The 13,342-nt window shown below is 56.3% G+C and overlaps 1 protein-coding gene across 2 annotated transcripts in view; it reads right to left on the minus strand.

Annotated features, from left to right (window-relative positions):
- Positions 1-379: 379 nt before the first annotated feature.
- The window catches only part of MAP2K5 (mitogen-activated protein kinase kinase 5), a 288,293-nt gene continuing 275,330 nt past the window's right edge, over positions 380-13,342 (minus strand). For both annotated transcript variants that reach the window (XM_075535636.1, XM_075535635.1), the window contains one exon: positions 380-2,602. In XM_075535636.1, coding sequence (XP_075391751.1) covers positions 2,498-2,602 — 105 coding nt within the window. In that variant the 3' untranslated portion in view covers positions 380-2,497. The remainder of the gene's footprint in view (positions 2,603-13,342) is intronic.

The following is a 13,342-nucleotide window of genomic DNA, read 5'->3' on the forward strand; positions in this document are numbered from 1 at the left end:
GACCCATGTCCCTGGCTTGGGAATGCTGGTTGTGCTGAATGTATTGGCCCCAAATTCAGATAAGCTTGAAATCTGGGTGGTAGCAGGTTCCTCTGTTTGGGGGTGGACAGGCTTATCTGGGGAGCCCCTGAGTTTCCCCTACTCCCTGGACTCCTTGTCCTTTGAAGCCCCTGAGTACCACCCGGGAACATAACAGCCTCACGGGCAACCTCATCCAGCCCCAGGGCAATGCTGGAATTCAGCAGGGAGATGTCTGTCCCATTCGAGGCCCCTGGCAGCTGCAGGCAGTGTTACTAGAAATGCGAGCACATGCCATATGGCTCACCCCAGGGCCCTTTCCTGGGGCAGTGAGCTGGGAATCACTTCTCCATGCTGGCCATTGAGTCAATGGATATTTATTGTGGGCCTGCTACGCTGGGCTCTTCTTGGCACTGGGGCACAGGGTGACCACCCAGACCAGCATCTCTGCCCATGTGGAGTTTACATTGTAGTGGGGAGGCGGTGGGGGAGATAGAACAGTGAGTCACATCGGTGGTGAGCCCAATTGTGCATGTGCAGTGGAGGGGACACGCGTCCCAAGTGCGGGTGGGGAAGGGCTGCTGATTCAGTAGCAGGGTTAGGCCAGGTCTCCTGAAGATGCTCTTGCAGCTATCACAGCGAGCCACACCTACAGACAAACTGGCAGGGAGTGGGAGGGCAAAGGTCCATAGGAGCCAGCAAAATACTAGTTGTGGGTGGCGCATGCAGTTTGTAATTGGCTGCTAGTCAACCTGGGGGTTGGCAGTTCAGACTCATCCAGAGGTTCCACAGAAGAAAGACCTGGTGACTGCTTCCAGGGAGATGACCACCCTCTGGATTGTCTTAAGAGTTGGCATGGATTCAGCCACAAAGGCTGTGTGCACATCTCTAGTGACAGGTACGATCCCAGAAAGTGGCTTCGTTCCAGCTCATTATAATACTCCAGTGCAGGTGATCCTGGGGGCAGTGTGTCCTTCCATGCGGTGACTCAGGGATCCAGGCTCCTTCTCCTGTCTGTGGCAGGGTCTTCCCCCACCTCCCACCTTTCCATTTACATCTCATAGGAAGATGGGGACTGTGATTACAGAGAAGGTACAGCTTCAGCATCTTGGCCTGGAAAGCCTGTAAGGGCTGTTCCTGCTGCCCGGGGCAGGGCAGGGCAGGGCAGGGCAGTGTGTGTATGTGTGTGTGTGTGTGTAGGAGGAGTGGGAGGGGGGCAGTGTAGTGTGTGTGTGTGTGGTGGGGGGATGCAGTCCCGCTGCCCGGGGCAGTGTAGTGTGTGGCAAATGCAGTCTTGCTGGCCAGGGCCAGTCTGCCACATGGCGAGGCAGAAGAGAGAGCATGTGTACTCCATCTTTGGTGGAGGCATGGTAGGAGTGAGCCTGGGTGTTCGGGGTCAGTGAGGAGGTCAGCTGGCTGGAGAAGGGTGAGGGCGGAGGGAGAGAGGGGCAGAGGTCAGAGATGATGGGGGAGGTTGAATAGGGTGCACAGGTCTTTGGCCTGTGGTCAGAGGGGCAGTAGCCAGGGTGTGCGAGGGGAGTCAGACACCCTGTAGGTGTCATGTGAACAGAGTGCAGGGGCAGGTGGGGTGGGGAGCCCCCTCTCGGTGGCCCTGGTGAGAGTGGCTGTGGCTAGGCTGGGCAGTGGTGGCGTCAATGACTTTGAAGGCAGAGAGAGCAGGCTTTCCTGGCTGGTTGGCTGCGGGGTGTGACAGGAAAGCAGTCCTGGCACTGAACTCGGCGTGCGGCTGTGCAGGGGGGTCAAGGTGTGCTCTGGGTGTGTTAGGTGTACCGTGCCTGCAGGAGTCTCTGAGCGCCTCAGCTGTCATGTGGGGAGCGGGGGCACACTTACCCGGGCTGAGACGAGGGCTGGGAATGGCCTGAAGTGGGTAACCATCCTGACTGGGAGGTCAAGGGCATGGGGTGACTTCCTGTGGAGAGGAGCTGGTGGCAGGGTGGAGGAGTAGGTGGGTGAAAGGGTCTCTCAGGACTGTCCAGAGGCCCAGAATCTGCCCCCTTTCCCCAGGTGGATCAGAATCCAAGCCAGGCCTGCTCCTCGGGCCTAGGCTTGGAGTTGGCTTTTATCCAGTGGCTGGCGGGTGCCTGGGGAGGCTTGGCACAGCCGTGCTGGGGGCACACTATACCCCCTACCCTGGGTAGGCAACAGACTGCGCCGTATCACCCCGGGAGCATCACGAAGCAGTTATACTTTATTCTCTTGGCGGATAGAGGCTGGCAGGGCCTGGCCCGCACCAGTGAAAACGCTGCCACTCAGAAGCAGGGCAGGGGCAGTAGAAGCCTCCACTCTCACTGCCTTACCCATCACCGCCCCCCTGAGGCTGGGCTGGTGACCCCGGGCCCCAGACAAGGCCCAGGTGTGGGAGGTGGAGCCATCTGCCAGCAGAGTGAAGGGCAGAGAACAGGGGAGCAGATGGCGAGAGTGCAACCGGTGGGTGGTCCTGGGTCATCAGTCCGAGGCCTCACGGGGGGCCCTGCTGGCTGCGTCTCTCCTCCAGCGTCCTGCACACCCACATGGCGACCACGGTGGCGTCCCCGTCGTTGAACTGCACGATGAACGGGTGGCCCTGTGGGAAGAGGGGCAGGCTGAGACTGTGGGCCGCAGGCTCCCAGGTTGTCTGCTGTACCAGGCCCGGGTCTGGCCTTTCCCCAGGTGAGGTCAGGAGAGGAACATGAGACCATTTCACAACCCTGGCAGCCGAGGTCCCAGGCAGAGCTTGGCATACTTGTTGCCCCTTGAAACAGGAGCACTCCCTGGCCCCTGCCAGATTGTCTGATCTTCTGCTGACTCTGCCTGAGGTTCCTGACACGCTGACAGGACCTTACAGTGGGGCCAGTGGCTGTCCTGCCCGACCAGCCCCTCCCTCATGGTGTCCACTGCGTGCTGCTGTCAGGCCTGGCCCCCACACTGGCAGCCTTCTGGCCCAGGGGCTGCTCAGAGACCAAAGGGGGGCCCTCAGCCTTCCTCTGTCTAAAGTGCTCCTCTGAATATGCCGCCTTCTTGGGGAGGTGGGGGCGCTCTGCTCACTGGGGGGAAGGGGGGATGGGCACCGCAGGGCCTCCAGGGAGCTCCCAGGTCAAGGGTGAAAAGAAATCAGGAAAGCTCTCCAGCTCTCCTCCCCCACCCTGAAAAGTGACTTCTCTGTTGGGGGTCCACACCTGGTGACCCCTCCCCAAATGGTGCCTCCCCCCACCATGGAAAAGGTGAAGCTGTAGGAGCCCCTGTGGGCCTTTGGCCATGCGCAGCGTGGGAAAGAGGACACATCTTGTGCAGGGTGTGTGTGTGTGTGTGTGTTTGTGTGTGTGTGTGTCTGTCCTACTGTCTTCCCTTGAGCCCACCCACTCCCCTCCCTTCCCCTGGGCCTCCCTTCCCGCCAGGCGCGGTGTCCTGGGACACCGACTCTGAGTCTGATCTACGACATCTCTGGGGGCAGGAGGAAGGAACATCCTTTTCCACCACAGGACAGGGCCCCTGTCTGGTGCTGACTCAGGTGCAGGGAGAGAGGTCACCCAGGCCTGAGGAGGAGGTCCAGGGCATCCCCCAAGGGCTCTCACTGAGGACTGCTCCCACCAATGCTGCGGGAGGAGCTTGGCGTCTGAGTGACCGGCCAATGGGTGGCGCTGAGAGGGACCAGGTAAGGATGGATGGTCCATGTCCATGGCAGAAGTCAGGTCTGGGGGGTGGGAGTGGGAGATGGATGCTGGTCCTCCCCCCTGCAGTTCTGCCACAGAACACAGGGTTGTGGGCTGGCAAGTCTTCAGTTCTATTCCTAGCTCGGCCCACACAGGTCAAGGGTGGCCTCCCTGAAGTGCCCTGTATGTTAGTCCTCTAGCTGCTAGGCCTGAGCGGGGGAGACCCCCTGTGATGGGCCATGGTTCTTGGGTGTTGAGGGGGGGTGTTTCCCAATGCACTTGTGGGACCCCCAAGGGGAGAGAAGGTGGGCACCAGGTTGGGCAAAGGGCTGAGACTGGGCAGGCCCAGTGCTCCCCCCGCACCCCCAATCTGTCCAGTGGGGGCGGGGCCATGGGCTGGCAGCGATCATAGCTCCTTTCAGGAGGCATAGGAGAGGTGACCCCTCGCCCTTCTGAAGAACAAAGGTAGAAGCTGTACTCAGGCGTCAGTGGCCCCTCCCCCCAAGCCTGGGGTAACACAGTGTCACTTTCCCAGAATGCCGGTGACTTTGGGCCCATATGCTCCATCTCTGTTATCATCTGTTCAGGAGCAAGCAGAGCGGAACTGTGGAGGGGAGAGTGGAGAGCGGAGACATTCCTCCAGTCTGCAGGCAGGCTGCTGGCCCTCGTGTGTGTGTGTGTGTGTGTGTGTGTGTGTGTGTGTGTGTGTGTGTGTGTGTGTGTGTGTGAGAGAGAGAGAGAGAGAGAGAGAGAGAGAGAGAGAGAGAGAGAGAGAGAGAGAGAGAGAGAGAGAGAGAGACGGGGGAGATGGTTACTTTTGCTCACTGTCCCTCACTCTTGCATCTGGGGATACTGGTCCCGTGCTGCCCCACGCTCTGGTTTCTGGGGGATACTGGTCCCCGTGATGCCCCACACTGGGTTCTGGGGGACACCGGTCCCCGTGCTGCCCCATGCTCTGGGTTCTGGGGGACACCGGTCCCCGTGCTGCCCCATGTTCTGGGTTCTGGGGGACACTGGTCCTCATGCTGCCCCACGCTCTGGGTTCTGGGGGACACTGGTCCCCGTGCTGCCCCACGCTCTGGGTTCTGGGGGACACTGGTCCCCGTGCTACCCCACACGCTGGGTTCTGGGGGACACTGGTCCCCGTGCTGCCCCGTTCTCAGTTCTGGGGACCCCGGTCCCCGTACTGCTCCTGGTGCTGGGCTCTGGGGGCACTGGTCCTGGCCACGCATCCTGTGTCCTGCATACTGTGAGGCAAGCACGGTGCACCCCGAGGTTTTCCAGCAGGGGTGGGCAGGCCTGTTCAGTGAGAGCATGTGAGTGGGTGAGGCAGGGGGAGGGGGGGGGGCTTCCCTGGACTTTCTCCTCTCTGGGCTGAGTGACCTTCTTCCCTGCACCTGAGTCAGAGTCAGACAGGGGGCTCCAGTAGGGCTCTGTGCCTGAGGTGGAAAGGCCGAATAAGGGGACAGCATGTCAAAATGTTCCTTCCACCTGTTCCCAGACACAGCTCGGACGAGCAACGGGAGTGAGTTTGCTGGCTTCTACTCTGGGGCATGCTCGCAACGATGCCCGACCGCCCCCCACCTGGTGACAGGACAGGCTGGCAAGCTCAACGAGCAAACCAGCGCTGATCTGATGGGCAGTTCTGGGAGAGCACCCACATCCCACGGTCACCCAGAGGTGCCTGCAGGTGTTCAAGTTCCAGGCAGCTCTGAACACCTGGATCTGGGTGGCCACTGCACACACTGCTCACACTGCCTGAGCCTGGCAACCAGTGCTGCCTGCCAGCCGCTGCCACAGGCTGTGCGCCCTCGCCCCATCGCCTGCCCGGAGGTACCGCCCAGGGGGTGGGAACGCATCGAAGGTCATCGAAACATGGCTGGGATGGAGCCAGACAGACCCTGGGCCTTCCGCTCACAGACTGGATCTCGCTCACAGACTCATGCTTCATAGGGGGCTGGGAGGACAGGTCTGGGGACTCTGTGCTGGACAGAACACCCCCCCCGCCCCACCAGGCAGAGCAGGCCAGCTCTGACAAGCTCACAGCCCAAATGCAAAGGCGTGTCCAGTGCGCCCTCACCCTAAGTGCCTGCCCTGGCCGGCCCCTACAGCAAGCAGCGTGCACTCTCGGCCCCTGAATCCCCAGCGAGGGTACTGAAAGCGCCCAGGGTGGAAGGAGTGTGGCCCACAGACCTCGCCATGACAAAGGGCAAAGGATGGGCCTCCGAGAGGTAGGATGGTTCCCAAAGTGGGGCGCAAAGGGGAGTGGGGATGTGCCTACAGCCAGCCCTGTGCGCCCCCCACCCCCGACCACACGCAGCCAGGAGCCGGCTGGGCTGGTGTCAGGGTGAGGGTCCCGCTGGAACACACTCAGCGATCACAGGAGAGGGCGATCGCTCACTCTCCCACTTGGGCCTAAGCTGCCTAAGTGTTGCCGGGAGTTGACTCAACCTCTGGAATAGTCTAGAATAACCTGTCCAGTTTTGTTCATGTACATTAGCCGGGCCTGCCTGAGGGGGGGGTGCTGCTGGGGTATGAGTGGGGGACCCTGAGGGACACCCCACTGTCTGCCCTCGGTTGGGTTGCGGGTACATCTGTGGTGGCTCATGCCTCTTTCCCTTCAAAGAACTTCCTAGAGAACATCAAGCGAATCCTTTCTACCGTGCCGGGGCGGCTGCAAGGTCAGGCACTGCGCCTCGCATGTAGCGGGCCCTCAGTGACCCCCCGGCAGGAACAAGTGATGCCTAGCGTCTATGGCGGAGGCCCAGTGGCGATCCCCACCCGCCCAGAGAGGCCCGGAAGGCAGGCTTGGCGGCTGTGGGCAGAGGTGACTGCCCTCGCGGGCCACCGGGAGCAGGCCAGGCTGGACGCCGCGCTGAGTTACACCTGCTCATCACTGACACTGCCCTCTTGGTAGCTTTAACCCCAGCTTTCATTGGAGGGAAACTGAGGCGCCAAGAAACTCCATAAGAAGCAAGGTCACAAAGCTGGAGGAGCCCAGGCTCCTGGCCACCAAGTCACCTGCCTGGGGGGCAGTCCGGGCTGAGGCACAATGTTTCATGCTGTGGCGTGACGGGCACTGACAAGTCCTCTTTCAGTGACATACTGAAACTGAGGTGGCGGAAAGGCCACGGACCTGTCCCTCCGGTCAAATTCTCTCTGTTTAAGACTCAGAGTAGCCTTCTCAAGCACGGTGATCCCCACTTTACAGAGGACGATTCAGAAGCACCGACGGAACCTGAAGGCGGCACAGGACTAGCAGACACTGTGGTTATTCACTGGGCTGCCAACCAGAAGGTCAGTTGTTTAAAACCACCAATGGGAGCAAGACGAGGCTTTCTCCTGCCGTGGGGAGTTACAGTCTCAGAAACCCCCGTTCTGCCCTGTCCTCTGCCCACGATGAGCCAGAATGGGCTCGTGGCAGCCAGCTGCTTTCCTTCATCCCCAGACCCTCGCCCCTGTGCTGTTCTTTCTCACTGGAGGCAGGTGGCAGGCAGCTACCCGCACTGGGCAGAGCACCTGCTTCAGAGTCAGAAGCGGCTGTCCACCAGGCAACTCCAGATTCCCTGGTTTCCCAGCCTTTCTCCGGTCTAGACTCCAGGGTGGCAGGCCACTGAGGCCGAAGGCCTGCCGGATGTTTCCCCTGGCGACAGAGACCAGACGCTGTGGGTAAAGGCAGCAGCAGGCCACACCCTACCCAAGATCTGGCTCTACCACACTTTGAGCCATGCCAGCATCGAGACACCTCCTGCTGGCCTGTGTGTTGTTGTCCTTTGAGGCCCTGGATCCTAACTCTAGCCTGGAAGTCACCTGGGCAGGGCAGGACTGGTGAGTGAAGGGGCTTCCCAGGAGCCTGGTGCTTAACTGAAGAGTTGGGGAGGGCAGGTCTAGGGAGAAGGGTCTACAAGTTGAAGCTGCTCAAGGCCCCAGGCCCCTCCTCCATGAGGCTTTCCAACTCCCAGGCTGTCCCTCCTACCAAGGATGCTGTGTGGCAAAGAGCAGGACCAAGGAACCTGTGTGCTGCAGTGAGCCTGGCCCAGTGCCCTCCCAGGCCGGTGAGCCAGCAGGGCCTGGGAGAGACTGGGAGGCCTCAACGCCAGCCCTCTGCCCATCGCTTCACCTGTCCTTGTTGGACTTTGGGCCTTGCTTGCTGGGCAGGCGACCCCATCTCTGCTCCCCAACAGGGAGGAATGAAGAAATGGATGGGCCCTCAGAGGGCCTGGAGCCATCGTTGTGAGGTGTGCTGGGAGGGATGAGGACCAGGGAGTGGGGTTCACAGACATGTGATACAAATGCTGTTAAGGACTATTTTAACTATATTAAAACAGTGAATTAAAAGTAACGGATACACCAAACACTGTTCAACGGACAGAGCGAGCAGTGGACAGCGGCGGTCCACTGTTAATCGCTCTCGGAACAAAGTCGCTTGGCCTTTAGATCTGTGTACAGAACTCCACTTCTTGCCCTGGTCTGGTAATTACTGTTGTGGTGCAGTGGTCACTGGAAAACAAAACGTCAAACCATGGCACTGGGAGTGATGTCCACTCACGTTAAGCTCTATAGGAGCGGTCACCACTGAAGTCTGTCGGACACCTGGCCCACTGGACAGCCACCTGGGTCAAAGGCTCCTGATGGTGTCCTCACATCCGTGTGACCACAAGCCATTCATGTGCACAGTGGCCGCGACTGGCAGTGAGGAAGGTCAGAAGGGCAAGCTGGCTGGGCTTTCTTTTCTCAGGGCCGACCTGAGTTTTACCACAGCTAAGAGCTGGGAGCCCGGCAGCACAGAGGTTACAAGCTAGGCTGCGAGCTGCAAGGTCAGCAGTTGGAAGCTACCAAGGGCCCTGAGGGAGAGAGAGGAGGCTGTCTGCCCCCTTGGAGACGCAGAGCCTGAGAAACCCACAGGGTCACTGTGAGTTGGAGTCTGCTGGGTGGCAGTGAGATGAGGAAGAGGGGAGCTGAGCACCCAACCAGCAGGCATTGGGACCCACGTTTTCCTGATGCCGCGCCACTGAGCCGAGGTTGCTGTGACATGGATGACTTTGTAAAGGTGTCTACAGTGAACACTAACACATTTAACAGGGAAAAAAATTCTTTTTGATGAGAATACTGCGGTTCTGCTGCCGACAGCGTTCAAATTTATATAATCACAGGTGTTTCTCTGCTAGTCTCAAAATGACCAGTCTTCACAGCCCCTCACCAAGAGCAGACCTAGAACGAGGGCTGTGAGTTGTGGAAGGACCCACAGACGCTGCCTGATGTCTGCTCACTGGCTGACAAGCTGCAGGGCTTCAGGCAGCCTTTATAACATTAATTACACGTGGCAATAAATCATGACCCTCCCTGGGGTCAGGCTGGGAGCGGGCTGGAGGAGAATCATAGGCATCTTAATGTAATGCGTCGCCCCACCCCCTGCCAGGGAGCCCCGACAGTGGGCAAGCCTTCTCCCGGCCATCCACTAGCCATACTTACAAAGCGACAATCCTAACCTGATCTTTCCCTGTGGAGGGACAGCTCTTTCTAAGAAAACACTCCTAGCCCCTCTCCCCAGAGAGCAGTGTGGGGCTCGGCCCCCTGAGTGGTCTTGAGGGTCCCTTGCCCACACTGCGGGTATACCTGGCTGCCATCAGCTTCCCAACAGACCTTGGCCCCTGGGGGGGGGGGAAGGGCACCCTAACACATGCTTCCCTCTGATTGGCTGTGCTAGTTATGGTCTGAGGGAGGCCCCTGTGGCCACCCACGTTAGCATAGCCTTCAATCCAGATTTTTACAGAGGTCAAGCAGACATTTTCCGAGTCACCCCAGCCCCTCCATTTCTTGATTTTATTTCTCAGTGGGCTCTGTTCTCATACTTACCCAACGGCCCCACTCCTTCTTCTCAGCAGGCTGTGAGCTGGATGGGGCTGAGGGAGACTGTCACTCCTCCACACTTTTGGGGGGGTAAAGCAAAGAGCTCAGAGAGCAAGTGCTCCTGCCTGCCCGCCCCCCCCCCCCAGATGGGAGTCATTTGTGCTGAGCAGGGGCTTTGTCAGCCTGATTCCCAAAGCCTTCCCATGGCTGGGGGGGTTCTCTTCTGACCCTTCGTTTTCTCTGGAGACCCCAGAAATGGTTTGCAGCTGTGACATGCTATTTCAATCTACCTTTCAACTTCATTCTTCACAACAGGTACAGAAATAGACATTTCCCTCCAAAGATTCTAAGCAGGGAACTGTGGACCTCTAGCCCTGCTAGACTGCGCATCTGTATCTGAGGAGGGATGAAGAAGGCTCTGCCCGTCCTCCAAGCTGGCCCATGTGTTCTCACACAGAGTCCACTTGTGTGTTAGGAAATGGCCCATCAGAGCAGTCTCCAGAGGGCTCGCAGAGTGGGGAAGCGAGCCGGGAAAGGGTGTGTGGATAAGCGTGGCGGATGCTGGTGCTCATGAGTTTGGGTCTGATGAGGCGGACCCCGAAAGGTGCCACTGGCCTGTGTAAGGGGGAACTGTGAGAGGGGTAGCTCCTGCCCCTGGCCCAGCAGCCCTAGACAGGACTGGTTGGATGGAGGGGGCAGGGCAGCCTTGGGCTGGGAGATGCTTTGAGGAATCAGGATTCGAGGGCTCCCCTTGGGAAGCGAGAACCTGTGCTCTAGAAAATGCTGAGGACCTGCAGGGGCAGTGACTTAGTTAATGTGGTTCTTCCAGCCAAAGCCTCCAGCTCCCACCAAACCTTTCCCTGCACGGAGCAGATACTGATGGGATTCACCCGTGAGTGAATGCGAACAGGTTTCCCTGCAATGCCATCCTGCTGGGTATAAAGTGGGCCCGCTGAGAAGCGGGAAGAGGATTTCGTTATCAGCAAGAGCCAGGAGTGGAGCTCGTCCTCTGGACCCTGCACAGTGGCCCTCCTGGATGCAGAGGACAGCTCTGCCATCAGCGGAGCAGCAGCAGAACCAGGAGCCAGAGCCTGGAGCAGAGGGAGGGGCTTCCCAACCCAGGGAGCAAGTACAGCGGGAGCGGTGCAGGGGGCTGGCTTGTGGAGTGGGGTGCCTCTGGGCACTTAGTTGGGGAAGCTGGACTTGCTGACTCACAGAAGTGGAGTCGAATGCCTTTGGGCCGAGGCTGACTGGAATGGGTGCCTCTGGGCACTTAATTCAGGAGGCTGAGTTTGCTGTCAAAGGCTCTTGAGCCAAATGCCTTCTGGGTGAGGCTTACAACAGAGTGGCGTGTTCCTTTGGGCATTTGTTAGCAGACCTGAAGCTTTGTAACCTGTCTTGGTACACAACTGCCCAGAGCATTTCTCATTGGCATTATAACGGGTTAACTTCCTCAATAAACCCTTTACTGGAGAATCTTGCCTGTGAGTTTCTGTGTAGCCATGGCAATGGGTGCAATGATTGTTAGGACCCAGAGAGATCAAGAAGAGCCATAGAGAGAATATTAGCAACTAGAAAGATCAACTAGTGGATATTAATTAAGACAGCACAAGGCTTGTGTTTGAGAGGCTGAATCTGTAGCCTTTCCAAGGAGTGAGAAGGATGGTCAGGGCTGTCCACGTGGTGACGGGAGCTTAAGGACACAATGTTTAGGAGGGTGGATTTCTCCCTTACGTGCTGAGTTTGGAGTGTTCCTGACTTCTTGCTGTGTGTGCGCGCACGCATGTAGAAGAGTGATCCCGACAGTGAGGGAGTGAAGAGTTCTGTTAATGAGCGACTAGGCTCTACAAATTCCTAGACATGCCAGGTGCCTAGCCATGTCAAAAAGAGACTGATTTTCCAAAGAGAATCGCTGAACTCATAAGCAAGCAAAGGAAAGCAGCAGGTGCTCAAAAGAAGGAACTGGAAACCAAGGTGATAAGGATATGAGAGAAACCGTGTGGGCCAAGGGGAGTGATTGGCTCCAGGACTGTAGTGATGAGCGAGAACACTAGGGGGAAAATGGACCACGTACTAAGTGAGTTCTAACAAATAACAGACACCTGACAACCACACAGACCAGGTTCTGTCCCTACTGTGCACTGACACTTGACAACAGGTATGGAAAGAAAACAAACCACCACTATTTCTAAATAAGAAAAGCATTTCTAAATAACTCATGAGACAGAAAGAAATCTTAGTTCCGAGTGGAAATGGCAGTACTTAGAACAGTGACGGTGAAAGCACCGTATATGGATATATATGGGAAGCAGCTAAAGCAACTCTTAAAGGCAACCGATGGCCTGAAATGCAAATGTTAAGGGGGAAAAGATGGGAAATGCATGAGCCAAGTGTCCAATTCAGGAAAAACAAAATGAATTTTGGTACAGAAAAAAAGAGTAAAGAAAACATAAGAGAAAAAAAAAGAAAACATAAGATGGCTACCAATAAAGATAAGAACACAAAGGAATGAAATAGAAAAATAGTACAATTATAAATTCAATAAAAAATACTTTTTTTTTTTTTAAAAGAAGCCCTCAGACAAATCAGTCAAGGGATGAGAAGACAGGCAAACACGTTGAGGAATGAAAAGGATACACCTACAAATACAGCAAAAACAACAACAACAAACAATAAGGGTCTATCTTGTGATTTGAAAATGCAGAGTGACAATCGGTGACAGAGAGTGCGAGCGAGCGCTGAGTGGAGGTGAAGAGGGTGGTCATGGTGGTGACTGGAAGGTGCCAACCACCACCAAGAGGGAGGGCGACAGGTTGAGAACCTGGACATCACACTCAATTTTCCAAAGCATGTCACCGTCTCACCTTATTTCAAGGAGCATCCAATTAATAAAAGCTGACAGTCCTGAAAGTCCATTATAGTAACAGCAGTTCTAGTTTCTTAATAAGGAGAAACAAATCATTCATACAAAGGCTGAAGCGGAATCTTATTTTCCTTCTTCATGTAATCAAATCAACTAGATACAAAAAAAACCACAATAAAAGTCTAACAAAACCCAGAGAGATGAAAAAAAAGAAAAAAGGCTAAAGACACTGGAGAAGCCCTGGTGGAATAGAGGTTATGAATTGGGCTGCAATATACAAGGCCAGCAGTTTGAAACCACTAACCAGCTGGTCTGGGAACCCCCGCAGGGGCAGTTCTACCTGGTTCTAAAGGGTCACTATGAGTTGGCATGTACTCAATGGCAGTGAGTTGAAAGATGTTAGATCCCAACTTTTGGGCAAATACGGTAAATGCAGGACTATCTTGCTGTTTTCAGAGGTGAGCCTGGCCTGATTCCAACCCAGAGAGGCCCCACAGGACAGCGTAGACTTGGCTCCCTATAGTTTCCAAGGCTGTCCATCTATACAGGAGCCTCATCTTTCTCCCTCCGGGCAGCCGGGGGGTTTGAATGAAGGACCTGTGATTAGCAGCCCAATGCCAAGCCCACAATGCCACCAGCTCCTTGGGCAGCTTCTTCAGAGGATTTTAAGTAAGCTCATCCCAAAGGCCCCAGGCCCCAGCCATGGTCCATGAAATGCCAGGTGCAACATTAGCAGCTATTAACTCTAGAGTTTCTGCTGTTAGCAACCAATGGCTTCCACTTGAAATGGTCAGTTCCTTTTTCAAAAGGGAAATCTTCAAAGAGGAAGCAAACCACTTGGAAATTCTGATCATGTGGCATCCGGCAGCAAATACAGATCATCAATCGGACCCACTTTTAGCCTTGAGCAATATTTTCTAAAACAAAACACAAAGAACCTGTGGTACTTAACTATTCTGTT

This window comes from Tenrec ecaudatus, chromosome 17 (genome assembly GCF_050624435.1).
Source record: "Tenrec ecaudatus isolate mTenEca1 chromosome 17, mTenEca1.hap1, whole genome shotgun sequence".
NCBI lineage: Eukaryota > Metazoa > Chordata > Mammalia > Afrosoricida > Tenrecidae > Tenrec > Tenrec ecaudatus.